Source organism: Taeniopygia guttata, chromosome 4 (genome assembly GCF_048771995.1).
Source record: "Taeniopygia guttata chromosome 4, bTaeGut7.mat, whole genome shotgun sequence".
NCBI classification, from domain to species: Eukaryota; Metazoa; Chordata; class Aves; order Passeriformes; family Estrildidae; genus Taeniopygia; species Taeniopygia guttata.
Window position 1 is genome coordinate 15,319,401 of NC_133028.1, and position 15,901 is coordinate 15,335,301.

At 37.9% G+C, this 15,901-nt stretch overlaps 1 protein-coding gene across 11 annotated transcripts in view; it reads right to left on the minus strand.

Annotated features, from left to right (window-relative positions):
- LDB2 (LIM domain binding 2) overlaps positions 1–15,901 on the minus strand; it is a 212,839-nt gene that overhangs the window by 9,521 nt on the left and 187,417 nt on the right. For 4 of the 11 annotated variants that reach the window (XM_002193942.6, XM_041715672.2, XM_030270807.4 and 1 more), the window contains exons 6-7: positions 1,983–2,106; positions 726–871 (exon numbers count right to left, since the gene is read on the minus strand). In XM_002193942.6, coding sequence (XP_002193978.1) covers positions 726–871; positions 1,983–2,106 — 270 coding nt within the window. Of the gene's footprint in view, positions 1–719; positions 872–1,982; positions 2,107–15,901 lie in introns of all 11 variants that reach the window. The other 7 variants (XM_012573652.5, XM_041715670.2, XM_012573654.5 and 4 more) reach the window with 3 other exon arrangements.

Genomic DNA, 15,901 nt, shown 5'->3' on the forward strand with positions numbered 1-15,901 from the left:
TCCTTATTGACTAATGCACACTTTGTCACAATTTGGGGTCTGAACACCCCTATATTGTGACTAAGGCAGTAAATGTGACATTATGGAAGTGCTGATACAGTTGTTACTCTGGAAATGACTTGGTGTCTCCCTATACAGTTAGGATGCCAAGAATTACAGCTAGTAGGGTGGATAAACTGAGAACCATATTCCAGGGGATCTACCCTCTGCAAATGGAGTGATTGGACAAAGAAATAAGCTCTGCAGGTAAGTTAAATCATAACCTGTTCCTGTTCAGCATCTGAACCTGGCACCAATTAGAGATAAGGCACTAACACAGAGAGACCAGCAGCTTCCTCAGGAGCAGCTCTCCGGTACCACTGGGACACATCCTTGCTTGGCACCTGGCAGATGAAGTCTGCAAGGCTCATGCTGTGTCTAAAAACACAAGGCCTAATTGAGTCCTACCATTAGTGAAGGGATTCCCTCTGACAAAAAGGGGAACTGGCCCAGGGCTTTAAAAAATCACATCTGATCCTCAGGACACTTCTGTTTGAGGGTCTTGCATTAAAGCTGCACTGCAGAACAGCTCCTTCACACCTCTCCACTAATTCCCCAGCTTCCACAGCACACTGTGCAAGATTGTGATAGCTTTGGCTCAAGAATGCACCTTCTTTACAATGTATGGAAAGAATTAAAGACCATAAGTGATTCAGGCCTAAAAGGAAAGTGAGACTTACAGGTACCTGACTTGATAGACTCAGGTTTGCAGCAGCTGACTTTTTCTTGCTGTTGGTACTATTTGCGTTGTTCCCAGCACTACTGTTGGAAGTGCTGCTGGTAGAGTTTTTCCTTTTTCTCCGTTTGGTTGTTGGTTGTCTTGTGGGTTCTGCTGCAATACAATGATAAGAAGGAAAGCAAAAGGCAGATACTGTGAAGCAAGAACTAAAATGATCCATAAGATGAAGTGCTGAAATACTTTTTGAATTAGTTTTAAATTGCTGGGTTTAATAGTAGCAGTTGTATTAGATTTAACATACAAACTGTAGAATGATATTTGGACCCAAACTAATGGAATCTGCTTTCAGTTTTTTTCTGATGGATTGACAAAGCTTATTGTCCCAGCATTGTCTATAAAGGTATTCAAAAGCATTTTTTTCTGATGGGAGTATCATGATCATTATGGTCAAAGTGACCGTGGAACTTGCTGAAGGTCACACAGCAAAAAAAGGTGCTAAACAAAAATGCAGATCTTACTGTGATGTAGGGTACAGCCTCCAGTGACCCAGCCAGGGACAAAGGCTAAAGGAGCTTCCTGCCCTACTGCTGCCATTGATACAGCAAGCAACAAGCAACCACCCTTTGAGCTCCTACATCCCGTGTGGGCTTCACCTTTACACTGCTGCTCCCAAGAGAAGCCATGAAATGTGCCAAATGCCATTGCCCTGCAAGCCTGCAAAACTCAGACTGAATCAGGACAATGACACAGCTTTGTTCTACTGGCAAAACACAAAGGGGCAATTGTTCTCAGAATTTGGCCTGGGCACCCATGTGAACACTCTAAGATATAAAAATCTTTATAATCTGAAAAAAGAGAGAATTATTATTTTGAAGTGTAAGAGGAAGGAGATTAGGTCCAGGCCTGTAAATAACTTAATATTAGTCTCAAAGACAATTAATTATGAATTGTAGCTGTAATTTCAGAGCCACAGCAGGAAGCCGGATTACACAAACAATGAATTCTAATGGACCCAGTAGGCATTTTGCATTCCATCTACACATATTTTTGTACTAAATTATATCCTAGTCATAGTGAAGCCATCTCAGTGTGCACATCTATAAATCAGTTGTGTCAGACTGAAATAATAAAATATCAGAATAACTTTTAGGCCTGCTTTGGGAGCATTGTTAACTTTTATTACTTTCCTTTATAAGTAAGATCTCTCATTGCTTCTCTATTAATTTTATTATAAAATAAGTGGAATTTCGGAAGTGAAACATACCTGGTGGGGCCACCATTCTCTGCCATTTTTGAAATAAGCAAGTCTTCAAGCAGTCTCGAGGACTTAGATTGTAAGTTTTATGTCTTGACATCAATTCCTGCATTGGCTCCAGTATAACACACAACTAGAAGAAAAAAACAGAGTAGAACAATTTCATCCAAGCAAAGCCTCCATTGATCAGTATTTACATAGTTGGAAATTATATTTTTTGATTTTTTTTACTCTTGCTAATGGAGCATGCCTTATACAGTTCAGTTTAATCTGCACTTGGATTGCAAAATCAAAACCCTGAATTGGGAAAACTTTTTCTTGCTATTTATTATCCTAGGTAATTTATATATATCAGATAAACTTCAATCCTAGTCTTCCAGGCTACAGAGATTTCAGAAGACTAGAAAATGTTCATGCTGCATTGCCAAAGCTGCAAAGATTTATAAATAATAAAATGCCCATAGTGGATTAGTATTCCCACAGCAAAATATGTTCTTCTGACCTGCTGCACACCACAATGAGAATTTCTAAATGATCTTGTATTTTGATATTGCATCAAAATAATCCAGGTAATTTGGGGCTTTTTTTGTTATATGAGGACTATACACTCTCCTTCTATCATATGAATAAGCCATACAAGGAAAACAAAGAGAAGCATTTTATTTTTCTTGTCTTCTTGAATGCTGAATATATAGGATAGAGATTTCTGAAAACATGTAATTTCAAACATCTTTTTTAAATAGAGTCTTATATATTTTCTACCTGTTCATTAATATTAGTAATTAATATTGTTCACTGCTTTCTACTCCTGTTAGCACAGCAGACCCAGCAGAAAGAGCACTAAGCTGCTTTCTAGTCTCTCCTGTTTGTAACCACGGAATAATTTCCAGTCATTTAAACCTCACTCAAAGTCACAGAAGGCTACAAAATTGCACACATGTAACAGAGGGCTTACTCTTTTTTTGCCAGAGCCTTGGTTTTCAGGCATCCTAAATGATGAGAAAAACTCCAGGTTGACCTGCAGGTATTACCTGAAATTTGCAGGGCTGGCACATAGGAGGAAATGGTTCCTTCCTTGCAAACTGAGAACATATGATAAGGAAGTAGCTGGCACAGAATAAGCATGGAGCCTGCATGCCATTTTTAGTCAGTTTTCAAAGCAGAATTACATTTAGAAGCAGGTTTGGCTTTTTTTACTATCAGAAGTAGGGCAACAAGTTGATCAAATGATTGGAAGTTAGAATGGCAACTGAAGAAAGGCATAACTTAAGTGAAATCTTGTTTGAATTATTTACTTAACAAAGTTTTGCTGAAGAAGTGTCCAGGATTTGTTTCAGCAGGAGATATTTTCCCTTTGTTCTTTTACAAATATATAAGACAGGAGATAAAGTCTTCTCTCTGGGCTGCAGAGCTAAGCAATGCTTGCTCCATTCTCCCTAAGTGTACCCTTCTCTCATTCACATAAATGGAGATGCAAAGTATGCAGGGAAAATAGTTGAAAGGGACCTGCCATGAGGACTGCGACTAATTCAGCATTTAAATATTACTGTGAATTGGCACTGCTGTTTGATGAGCCTTCCATTAACAGCAGTTAAAACAGAGATAACATAAAGCAGCAGGAAGAATGAAGTGCTTGAGTATGAGAAATTATTTTTTTTTTCCATCTGCAGAAATTGAATCTGCCATTGTTGCCTCATTGATGTTTTTCTTACATAGTTTTTACATATTTTTTGTAAATAAAAATTTGCAAGAAAATCTAATAGATAGAAAGCTACTATCACATAGTGCAGTCTGCGTTTGGATTTTAATCTAGTTCAATATTCAACAAAAATTAAGATCATATATATGCAGGATCCAGTTTATGCTGTGAAAAAGGTGTATTTTGAGTTGATATTCAATTTATTCTGAAACCTGAAGGTCCTTGCTCAGTTTTTTTTTGTGTGCGTGTATGTGAGTGAGAAAAAGATTTGTGATTGTAATGGACACCACTGTTTTGACTCTCAAAAGTCTGGGTTTCGGGCATGGCTGGCTAAATTTTCTTATTATGAGCTGACAGCAGCAAGCATGAAAAAGATACTTGTGATAATTCTGAATAAACTAGTTACCCTGGGCAGAGAACTAGACTCACACAGCTCTACTGCTGCTGGGACTAAAAAGACATCAATATATATGTTGGTCCTTCCAACATTTCCTTAAGGACACTTTATTCATGATATACTTACTCTTCCCTGGATATTTATTACTGGCAACAAAGAGAATGTTTCTTCTTGATCAGCTTGGCAAAGATGTTTGCTATTGTGCTCTAACCATAATGTGCACTGAGAACTAAGCCGTCCCCGCTGCCTGTGGATATCTTGACTGCTAATCCTGTATATAATCTCTTTTCCCTCACACATGAGATTAAAATGGAATACAGACCCAATATGTAGAAATGCTTGACTGATCTCACTTGCATAGAGAAAAAAATATGGGCACTGAGGGCCCTACTCTGGGACATGGAAAAGTCTCATATTCTGGAAACCTGGGAGATGTACCCACTCACATGAATTCTTCTGGTTTTTGCGGAATTCATAACCATTTTCTTCCTCTAAAGTCTGAAAATTGTAAGGTCGGCTTTGGATGCTTGAGTAATAGCAGGGCATTGAACTCTATAGTTTTAAATGTATCTAGCTCATGTGAATTTGGCATAAGTGTAAAATGAACAGGATTGAAAATCATTGGTATTAAATCTCACAGTCTTTTTTGGTGACCTTTGAGACCTACTTGAAATCTAAAGTGACTCAAACCCAAATCTTTGAAAGAGGAAATGATTGTGCTCCAATTATCTTAAGTCCAAAGAACTTGCCAGTGACAACAACCTTGGTTTTTTCAAAAAAGACAGATTAAAAATGTGGGGACAAGATGCATTTAAAAGCTTGATTGGCCAAAACCACCTGCTGTCTTTAACCACCAGTGGGCAGGTAACTGGCTGACACTCTGGATTGACAGAGTGAGTTCTTAAAACAAACCTAATGAAATGTTTTATACTCCTGCATTCATTGCTGTATAGAAGCCTGAGGCTTAAACTGTCTATTCCCCACAGAACATCTAGTCTCCCTCTGTGAGATTTCTTCAAAACATCAATTTTAATGTTTTTTTCAGGCACTGGATAATACCAAAATGTGCAAGTTTTTACTATAGTACGATATTAATAATATTTGGAACACCAACAAAACCAATCTCTTCTACAAGGAGTTTTTTCACAGCTTGAAATCAGTCACCCAAGAAAATAGCCTAAAGACTTCAAGAATTTAGTGCGGTGATGATGTATGATTACAGAAATAATTTCTACATTCCTAGGACTACAGAACCTTTAATGGCAATACTTGACAAGAGAGATATTTCTGAGTTCCACACATAGGCAACATTAGAGTAGGGATCCATATGCCTGTGCACAGGTGTCTAGTGCCAGTTGAAATGCCCTAGATGATGCTGGATCTGATCCACCAGATCACTCTTGCTGTCCCAGAAGGATACAAAGCTCCTTGTGCATGTTTCAGGCAATAGAATGTGTCTTAATTGTGTGTGCAGTTGAACCAAGCCTAAAGTTCAAAGAAAAATATTGTTTGTTCTAGCTTTTAAAACTTATTTGGAAAAATGTGTATCATAATAGATTATGCACTTTGCAGTACTAAAACACACTGAAAGAAGTCCACATTATGCTTAGTAACCCAATATTATTAAAATTAGTTTCTAGCTGTTATCTGAGCTTGTTGTGATGATGTCTAACCATTACTCAGAGCTATTGCTGTTCCACTGTCAGAGCTGTGAGGTGTAGACAGCTCTAGGGGTGAACCCAGTGCTTCACACTGAGAGATCACTGGCATGAGCAGCCTGTATTTGTGGGGTCAGTACACACTGCGACCCATGCACATGGTTTGGTGCTAAATATACTGGTAGTGATTTTCATGGAGTTCCATATGGATCCTATGGACAATTCATCAATTAGAGGGCTTGGATCCAACTTGACAAAATGGTAATGCTATACCCTTGGGGCACAGGGAAGTGAAAATTTGGAACATAATAAGGCACATTTGAGAATTCTGGTTTTTTTTCTTGGTGTTAGTAAAACACATCAAGAAGAATTTGATTTTTTTTTAATGATTTTTTTGGAGGAGAAAACTAGCATTTACAGGTTTCAAAAGCCAGTGCTTTTCAAGAAGAGAGCTATATGAGGAGATAGTGGTGGCAGTGCAGACCAGAGTTAAAGGGTTCTGAGAATATGGATCCACACGTAATTTCCTGTAATACCTCAGTTATCAGCAGAGCCCAAACTTTCCTTCATCAGTAAGGGGTGATATTCAGCTCTGAGATCAGTCCAGCCACACCAAGAATAGTTTCAGCCTTATGATTTTTGTTCTAATGCTGGGTTTTTATTCCATTCTGACAACAGATGCCCTTTCTGGAAGCAGTGACTATTAGCAAGAAACACCGATGTGAAAGCTCTCTTTTACGTTTTGCATACCATGAGCTATGTATTCTATTTCTAATTGAGTTAGCGATTTCCCTGCCCGTGAAGCCTCTCCTCTCGGCGGGGTTTTTGTTTCGCGGTGGGAAGGCGGGGATGGACGCGCTGCTGCCGGCGCTGAGCTGCAGGTGGCAGAGCCGCCCCAGCCAACAGGCTCCCCTGCCTCCGTGCCAGCAGCACAAAGGAGCGGCAGCCCTGCCGCTTTTTAATGCTTTTTGCATTTTAAAGGGAAATCGGCGAGCCTCCAGTCTTGCCGTATTTAGCTGGTGACACTACATAATCACCCAGACAAGTTTCTTTAAATCAGGAAACATATCTGGTCAGTAAGCCAGGTGGCCGACAAGTCCCATGGTCTACCAAAACAAGCAAGTTTTAAGTATCTTCCTATGGATGCACATTTTGTCTGAATACATAAAAGTTTCACTAACTACAATTTAAAAAATGGAAATTGCTAAAATTTTTCATGTAGATGACTCTTAAAACTGAAAATGTATAATGTAACATCAGTTTTTCTGAATGAGCCTCAAGGAACTGGGCAGCAATGAGGGTGTCCCCTGAAGTTCTACTGAAATGTGGTTTTAACTCTTTGATGCTTGAAACTTCTCCTGGTCAAATGTCTGTATTAATCACTTGAAAATTATAGGAAAAGTTGTATATTCAGAGCACATGTTGATTTACCACCCTTTCTAAAAGTGACAAAACCCCCATTTGAATGGGAATATTAATCATTGGCTAATATTCAGGTAGGATGTTGACAGTGAAGGTATACCTGGAATATAATGTGCAGCCTTGAAGAGGTTCAGTGCTTTCTTTTAGAGCTCATTTTTTATCCTCCACAAAGACTCTGAGTTATTAACCAACAAATCTAAACACAACAACATTTTATTTCTATGCTGAAATGCATTCTTCCCTTTGGACACTCTCTATGTGTTCTAGAGAAAACAACTTCACCTAATGCTGCTAGAGAAATTCTGGCCCCAATGCTTTTCCCTGGGAAAGGTCCCATTTCTTCAGTGGGGCAGGATTTCTGAAAAGAACTGAAATGTCTCTGCACATCCACATCCACTGTTTTATGTCCATCCACAGGTACACATTTCCAGATATCCACAATATGTTACTGATACACCTGCGGTGAGGAAGGGGACACACCATGGATGTTTTTTCAGGCCCTCTAAAAGAGTTATACCCAGAAGTTTGACTTTTTGCAGTGGTTTCAAAACCCTGTATGTAAGCCCTGGACCCCCAGCATCACGGCACTGAAACAGGAAAACATTGCTGCAGTCCTCAATACAGTTCATTTTTGGAGTTAGAAACAGAGAAAGCTCATAGCTGATTTTAAATTTCTCTGCTCATGCTTGTTTTTCAGAATTAATGTAAGTTTCATTCCCCTGCAGAACAGAGGGAGGAATGAAAATTTCCTAGGAACATATTGCTGCTTCTTTCACTGGCCGGCTTGCAATTCACTGCTCAAAATAGCATGTGTTTTTTAAGGATCACATGTGAATACAGAACATTTTCATCTTAAAAGACATCTTTGTTTTCCATTAAAAACATGGAGATATAAATGAGAAATGTTTTGGGGTTTTATGAACTGAAAGAAATTAGATGATTTTAAAATACTTGTTTTCTAGGGGGGAATGCTTTCTCTCTGTTTTAAGGTCTTGCCCAGTATGTCAAGTCAAATACAAGTCTCTTCCATCAGTACATTTCAGTAGATCAGCTATATCCCCGGTCCTTCCCTGTGAGATAAACTTTAAGCCAAAAGAAGGGGCTTTGAGGTTCATCACTCAACTTACTATTCTTGCTGCCTTCCCTGTTTGAAGAGCCACTGTGCACTCCTGCTGAGATGTGGAACTAATAAATGTTCATTGTACATCCCGTGTAATGATATACGTGGAATAAATAAATGTTCAATTTTGACAGTAGTTAGTGCAGCAAGCAGCAAATACAGTAACTTCTTCAAATTAAATGATAAACCCAGTTATTTTAACCTGAATATTCAAAATCCAGTCTGCATGGGGTCATTTATTTTAGTGAAACCTTAGATGATCTTTGGGACAGAATGAAAAGCCAGCTCTTAACCCCAATAGCTTAAGTAGTTCAATACCACAGAATAATCCCTAGCTTGTTTACTGTGACTACTGTTCTCTCCATATTTCCAATTCCTTCTGTGCCAATGATTTTTTAAATTGGCTGCATATAAACAGACTGAAGTCCTTGGGTTTGCTACATAGGTATTAAACAATAGGAGTTTTGAAATCTACAAGGAGGGGGGAAATTGTTTGGAAATATGGTATAGGCAACCTTACTGTATTTACTCCTAAATTAAAGACATTTGAATTAAACAGAGAGTAATTAAAAGGTTTTAAAACTGTTACTAAAAATACTTTCTTTAGGCTTTGACTTGAAATCTCATTGAGATGAATGGGATCATACCTCTGAAAGAAATTGTTTTAGACTGGCTCAGAGCTCAGCAAGACAGCACTGCATCAGGTTGAACTTGGCTCATATTTTAAGTACATCTCCAAAACCATATGGAGTGGATATTTAGTGTTAGCTTTAAAAAATACAGGATGAGTTTCTGCAGCACAATACTATAGCAAAAGCAGATTCTGGGACAAATTCCATAATCTGAGATTTACACGGTCTACGATATACTTAATAGCCACCACCCAGCACGGGAAAAGGTTCCATGTTTTGTGATACCATATTGAGTTAAGAAACATTTGTACTTGCAATCACCTAAGAAGCTAGGAATTAGAATTTCCAGCTTAACACTTGCAATATTAGTGATCATTTGCATCTACAGCTTATTATTTGTACAATGACATACATATATATATATATATATATATATATATATAACAAAATATTGAGCCCATTGTTCTAAAGAGTTTCCTCTCTTAACTAGATAAGAGGTAAAATACTAAGCCAGGAATAATTTGGCAATAGACAGGTATTCACATAAAAACAACAATTTCATGCACCTATCTACAAGTCCCTTGAGGACTGCTGATACATATTTAAATGGTTCTCACACATTGCCAGTTGAAAATATGGCTGTTTTGCCCTGCTGCACATCATACAGAATGTTTTTAATTTCATTGATAACTTGGTTATTCAGGAAACAGTCCTGCCACAAGACTCCTGGCGTTCACTATTCCTTTTGTGTGTGTTGCCAACCCTGGAGGATGCAGAGGGATGACACACAACTGCTGAAGCTCCATGCTGGATTCACTAGCAAATACTCAGCACTCAGCAATGTTTATTCATTCTATGCTATGCCCTGAATGCCAGTCTAGGACTCTCCAGTTTCTCACTAACACCCAGAGGTAGCAAATGATTTCTCAATAATGCAGTATTCAGCTGCTCAATTGCTCCCAAGCTACATAGCTCATCATGTTTTTACACTGTTCTGTATCTGCAGCCATTTCAATTCCCAGCAACAGTGATAATGGAAAGAAGCAGCATTCATTTCAGGTAAGACTAAGCTTGAAAAACATGTTTTTTTCAGACAAATAACTATGAGTGGATATGAAACATATCTTAACACAGCATAGCCATCACCAGCATTGCAGCTAATTCCAGTTAGAGTGTTGCACCCCAATTTAATTTCTCTTCCTCTTTTTCTTCTTTTCTTTTCTTTTCTTTTCTTTTCTTTTCTTTTCTTTTCTTTTCTTTTCTTTTCTTTTCTTTTCTTTTCTTTTCTTTTCTTTTCTTTTCTTTTCTTTTCTTTTCTTTTCTTTTCTTTTCTTTTCTTTTCTTTTCTTTTCTTTTCTTTTCTTTTCTTTTCTTTTCTTTTCTTTTCTTTTCTTTTCTTTTCTTTTCTTTTCTTTTCTTTTCTTTTCTTTTCTTTTCTTTTCTTTTCTTTTCTTTTTTCTTTTCCCCCTTCTTTACATATCAGCTAGATAACAACTTCCACCATTGTCCTCTCCTCCATGCACTCTGGAACAATTCAGTTGACTATGGAAACTTTGTTAGATCTTGTGGTCATTAATTCTGCCTTTCCTTGCGATGGCACCATGACAGCATCACAATTGTGCACCTGGTTAGCAGGGAACCCAGCCTCTTTTACAGCTCAGAAAGTTTCTTCCTCCCTCCTTGCATCCCAGCAAGGACTGCAGGTTCCTCACTCCCTGCTGTGTGCCCAGGCTAGCAGAGGGACTCTGGCTTTAACAGCTCCAGAACCATTCCTGTCAATGCCCCTGTTCCTGCAGAGCTGCTGCTGAAGTGCTGTGCAGGTAGCTGAGCACATTTTTCCCTGAAAACCTAATTTGAGGGCCTACTTAGCATCATATTGTATTAAACTAAGCATTTCTTACAGTGGAGATGATCAGTCTTAGTGACATCTTCAGTTTGTAAGTAATGAGTGGTGTGAAGCACCTTTGAGATGCCACATAATGAATGTTGAACTGGACAGATGTGCTCTTCTTTCCTTGTCCAAGGGGAAGCTGGAGTGCATTTGTGGAGATGACTTTGACATATACCTTATTTAGTGACCACATTAGTCAGTATGCTCATCATTACAGCATGTGCTGGAAGGAATTCTGTTTCAGAATATTCTTAAACATTAAAAAAAAAATATTTTAGGGCTCTCAGTCATCGCTGTAATTATTTGATAACCCTCTTCCCTCAAACTCTGGAAAGTTTTTCCTTATGATTTTGCTTAATCTTTTTATTTAATACCCATTGTTTAGAAAGGGCTTAGAAAGGAGGCCCACTGTTTGTAGTTTTGCTTCTCTCTTTGAAGTTTTAATACTGTTTTTTAATCTTTCTATTTTTTTTATTCTTTGCAACAACTTTGCAACTTTAAACTCTTCCTGTCATTACCCAGACATTAAAAGAATGTCCTTTCAGCAAATGCTCTTTTTCCTATTCACCTCCTGTACAATGGGGAGATGTTTTGAAAATCTCTTCCTTCAACAGCATCACACACAAGTCTTATGGGCTTTTTATTTTGTTTCCACCAGCTGGGCTCACAGTTCTGCCTACACCAGAGTAGTAGTGAAGGTTATCTGCTTCCTTTCCCTTCCCTTGATGACAAACCAGACAAAATAAGGGCTCTTGGTTTCAATAACATAAGTAGATATTCCTGGAATCCTAATGGCAGAGGCAAACTGCATCCAGTTGCTGTATTTTCAGCTAAGGAAAAGAAAAAGACTTACAGGATGAGCCTCATCTTCCTTCTCATGGGCTTAGTTCTGAAGGCCACAAAAAATCTACAATCTGAATCACCCAAATCTCATTTAACATTGTCTAAATCTTCTTTATGGATCTCCTGTGCAATTTGGCCTCATCCAAACTGTACAGATTAGTGTTTTCTTCAATGAGGACAACCCACTTGAACCTTTTTCTTCAGCAGAGATCCTAGTTGCAATAAAGCACTAACACATCAAATAACTAGTCTGTAGCATAAAGAAAAGCCTTGGACAGCCCATCATATTTTGTGATTATTCTCTCACAATTATCTATCTAGTCAGTGATCAATAGGAAAGATTTGTGTCTTACACATCTCAGATAAGAATTAAGCTCTTAAATGATTTTAAGAGAGACCATAAAATTTATCTTTGTAATTTAATTTAACATTAGTGTTAAATTACATTGCAAAGTGCATCATGTTGACTATATGATATGATCTTTTATACTGCACTCAGTATTGCAGTGAGTATCAATTTCAGAGAGCTTGTCAGGACAAAATTAAATTTTAATATAAATTGGAGCATATTCATTAATTTCAGTCTATACTAGATTTGGATGGAGTTCCACTGTTAGGTAATGTTTAAGGCTGGTCTGTAGTAATTAAGACAAGGAAATAAGCACTTTGCACCAAATTTTTTCACTTAAGCCTTGTCCTGTGAACTAATACCTCCTTTTATAAGTCCAATTGTAGGTTACGAATTGATAGAGAAACACAGTAGCTATTGTTTTATCTCACTGTGTTTCAATGGCCTGGTGCAAACCACATGGCATTTGAAAGCTTAATTTCGTTTTCTCTAGATAGTTCAAAAATCATACAGCTTACAATTTGTTCTCATTTCAATATTATTGCCTCTGGTTCTAACACGATCACCAATTTTATTTCTTACACAGTACCAAGATAAGAACAAAACAAGGGTGACTTTGGAGACCGCCATGCACTTAAAAGAGGTTTGTTGCTCTCTTATTCTTTGCTAAGCATAGATATTTAATAATCAGAATTCCTTAATAATCCACCATCACAGCCAGTCCAAACAGTATCTCTGGGAAACAGCATCGGAAAGGTCTATTTCCTTGTTTGCCATCTCCCATCATTACCACGTGTGATGTTGCTGCGTGACATTTCCTTCCTTTCTATTTCTCCAAAGGCAAACAAGCTCCTATTCAGCAGTTCTGAGTCAAATCCTAACACCTGATATTTCTGATATGCAAACTGTTAGCTTTTTCTGTTTGTGCAACAATGAGACCTTATCAGCTTTGCCACTTTTCATTTTGACTATGAAATGCATCCACTATCACTCTTCACCTGTGTCCCTGGCAGCTCCCTTAGGTTCAGATGGAATCCGGTATGTTGTTTGTCTTGTTCAAACTACTGTTGATTCAAAACAAATCACAGCATTGTAAAAAAGATCAAGAGTGTAAGGACTGTATTTGAATGCTTACAATTTTTAGTGTGCAGCTGCATTACAGCTTGGAAATAAGTTTGGAAATGTTTTTGTGGTGAAGTGGTCTGCAGACAGCAAATGCTGACTAAAAGTTACTGAAAGCAGAACAATAGGAGATGCTATTGTGTGCTATGGTCAAAATGCAAGTCCAGAAATTTAGTGGTGAGGTTGAAGTTTTTGGTTTGCATATAATTTTTGTGGCTATTTCAAAACATGCCACAGATAAAGACAGTATATTGAAAAACAAAACATCACATTCACCTTTGATTTTACAAATTCTCTTCCATACATTGTTCTATTTTCAGGTTTCCTTGTACAAGAAATCATCTCTCCTTCATACAAAAGATACACATAAAGATTCATACAGACTGAGGCAATACAACAACTGTGATTCATCTTCAGACTAACGTGTACATAGCAACTCTAATTTTATTTATAACCATGAAAAAAGAAAGCTTTTTCCAGAATATAACCAGCTAGCTCTTCTGTGTCATGAATCTCTTCCCCCATCCTCTTGTTTCTATACTGCAGCTCAAGCACAAATGCAGTGTTTTTCACATAACCAGATCTATTTTTAGCCTGAATTGTAGGAAGTCTGCAGCATTAATAAATGGAAGAGAAGTACAGAAGTACACTGCATGGTAATGTGCCAGTGCAAAAGCTACCTTGGCCTTTAGCCAGTGAACTGTGGTTAGATGTTAGAGCAATGAAAGTAAAATCACCACTTGAAATGGAATGATTAATAAGCTGACAAACTTCCATGCATTTATTTCATACTTTTTGAATGCCAACCTTATTAATACCAACATATTTTCTTTTTATTAGTGATATCTCTCAGCCTGAAGCCCAGAGGAGATAGATATATCTCTATATCTATGCACATATATATATATATACATGTGTATTTTTATACATGCAATTGAAGTTTGCTTAATTCTGCATTTAAATATAAAGGAGGATACTTTGCAGAGCAAACCTTGAAATAGAAAAGAAAAAGGAATAAGGAAGGAGCTTTTTTATAAACTAATTTTGCAACTCCAGTAGGCATAAAACCCATTGTTTCATGATTTTCTCTCCTATTGACTGTGCAGTTTCTTGTTTGGCATCAAAATTCTGAAAGCAAAAATGCTCCAAAGCTGTTACACAGAGGACAAAAGTTCACAGTTCTTACAGGGACACAGAGTCTTCTGTAATCTCTTCACTTCTCACCCAATCCACAAAACTTGTCCCAGCACTGTTATGCTGTGGACAGATGGATGTTTATATAAAAGACCTTGTGCCTGAATAAAATTCCATTTCAGGGTTATATAAAAACAGCAATTACTGGGAAATGGAACTTTTTAATTAAACGTATTCGAAGAAAGTAGGGATTAATGACTTTAAAGTAGGGAGTATTTAATGCTTGCAGTCATAGATCATCCACTAGTGAAGCTGTATTATCACAATCAGGCAATGATGCTTTTAAGTATCAATGGTGTGTGCATTAATAAGGCTTCAAATGTTTTCATGACAGTATAATTCACAACACAACTAATGTATACTATACCTACTATTAAAATAATGCCTTAATAATCTTAATTCACAGCAACATCTTCAAAATAAATAAGGACACACTTCAGATCAGCCTAGTTGTCCCTTGGCCCAGTGAAGTGCAAATAAACTACATATTGAAACTTTTAGGCAATGTTGATGTGGTAGGGGATGGTTCCTCATAATTACACCAGAAAAATGCAATAGCTGCCTATCTGATTCTGTGATTTATTGGTAGGAAGGAAATGATTGCTTTGCACTTCAGTTAAATACAGACAATAAAACATAGGCAAAATTATTTACTGGCTCTGAAATTTTCCTGCACAGATCAGAGCCTGGGTCATGCACATCTTAAAAATCAAGCTCTGATTGTGTACCTCCCATGGATCAAATATGGTGAGAACAGAAACCCACGCACAGAAGTCAAAAGAGAGAAAAACCGAACACCAACATTAGCTTTGTTTTTCTGTTAAGAATTTTATTCAGGTACAGCAAAATCAATACTTGTCCTCTGACTGTACACAGTGTACTTGAGCTGTTCTGTCAGGATCTATATAGAAAACAGAGATGGAATTTTAGGTAGGTGGATATGATGATCAGGTGGAGGTAAAACACAATGGCATGTGTGGCCTCTGCTTCCCAGAATGACTGCTTCTTGTAGTGCTGTGGGGACATTGTGTGGGGACATTGTGTGGGAACATTGTGTGGGGCAGTGGCACTGCCTTTCATCACTCACTCACCAGTGCTTGTGGTCTGAGTGTCTGTGCTGTGAAAGTCATCCCCAGGGGAACAGCAGGAAACTGCCCTGACATGGCAGCTGCATTTAATGGGGAGAGTCCTGCTTCTTCCCTCCCACCCACCCCACCCTGCAGCACAGCATAAACAGAAAGAAGTATAACAGTACCAACAAACTGAGAGTTCCTACACATATAGAAAAATCAGGATGTCCAATCAACTGGTCACTTAATAAATTAGATACCAGATCATTCTGCTGCTTTATAATACATGATGCTGTACCTCAATTTGACCTCCCTGCACTAATCTTCTGAGACATGAAATTACTAAAATCTGTACTCCCTCTTTGTCCATATCCAGAGAGATTTATGCCAAGAACTGAGCTAATAAGCAAATAGGAAAAAACAATATTCTTAACCCTTTCTCTGTTTCTGGTTTTCCCTCCCTGGTTTGTGAACCCATCTATGGGCCCTGTGGTGGCTACCAGAATCATCACATCCTACTTGGGATGGCTG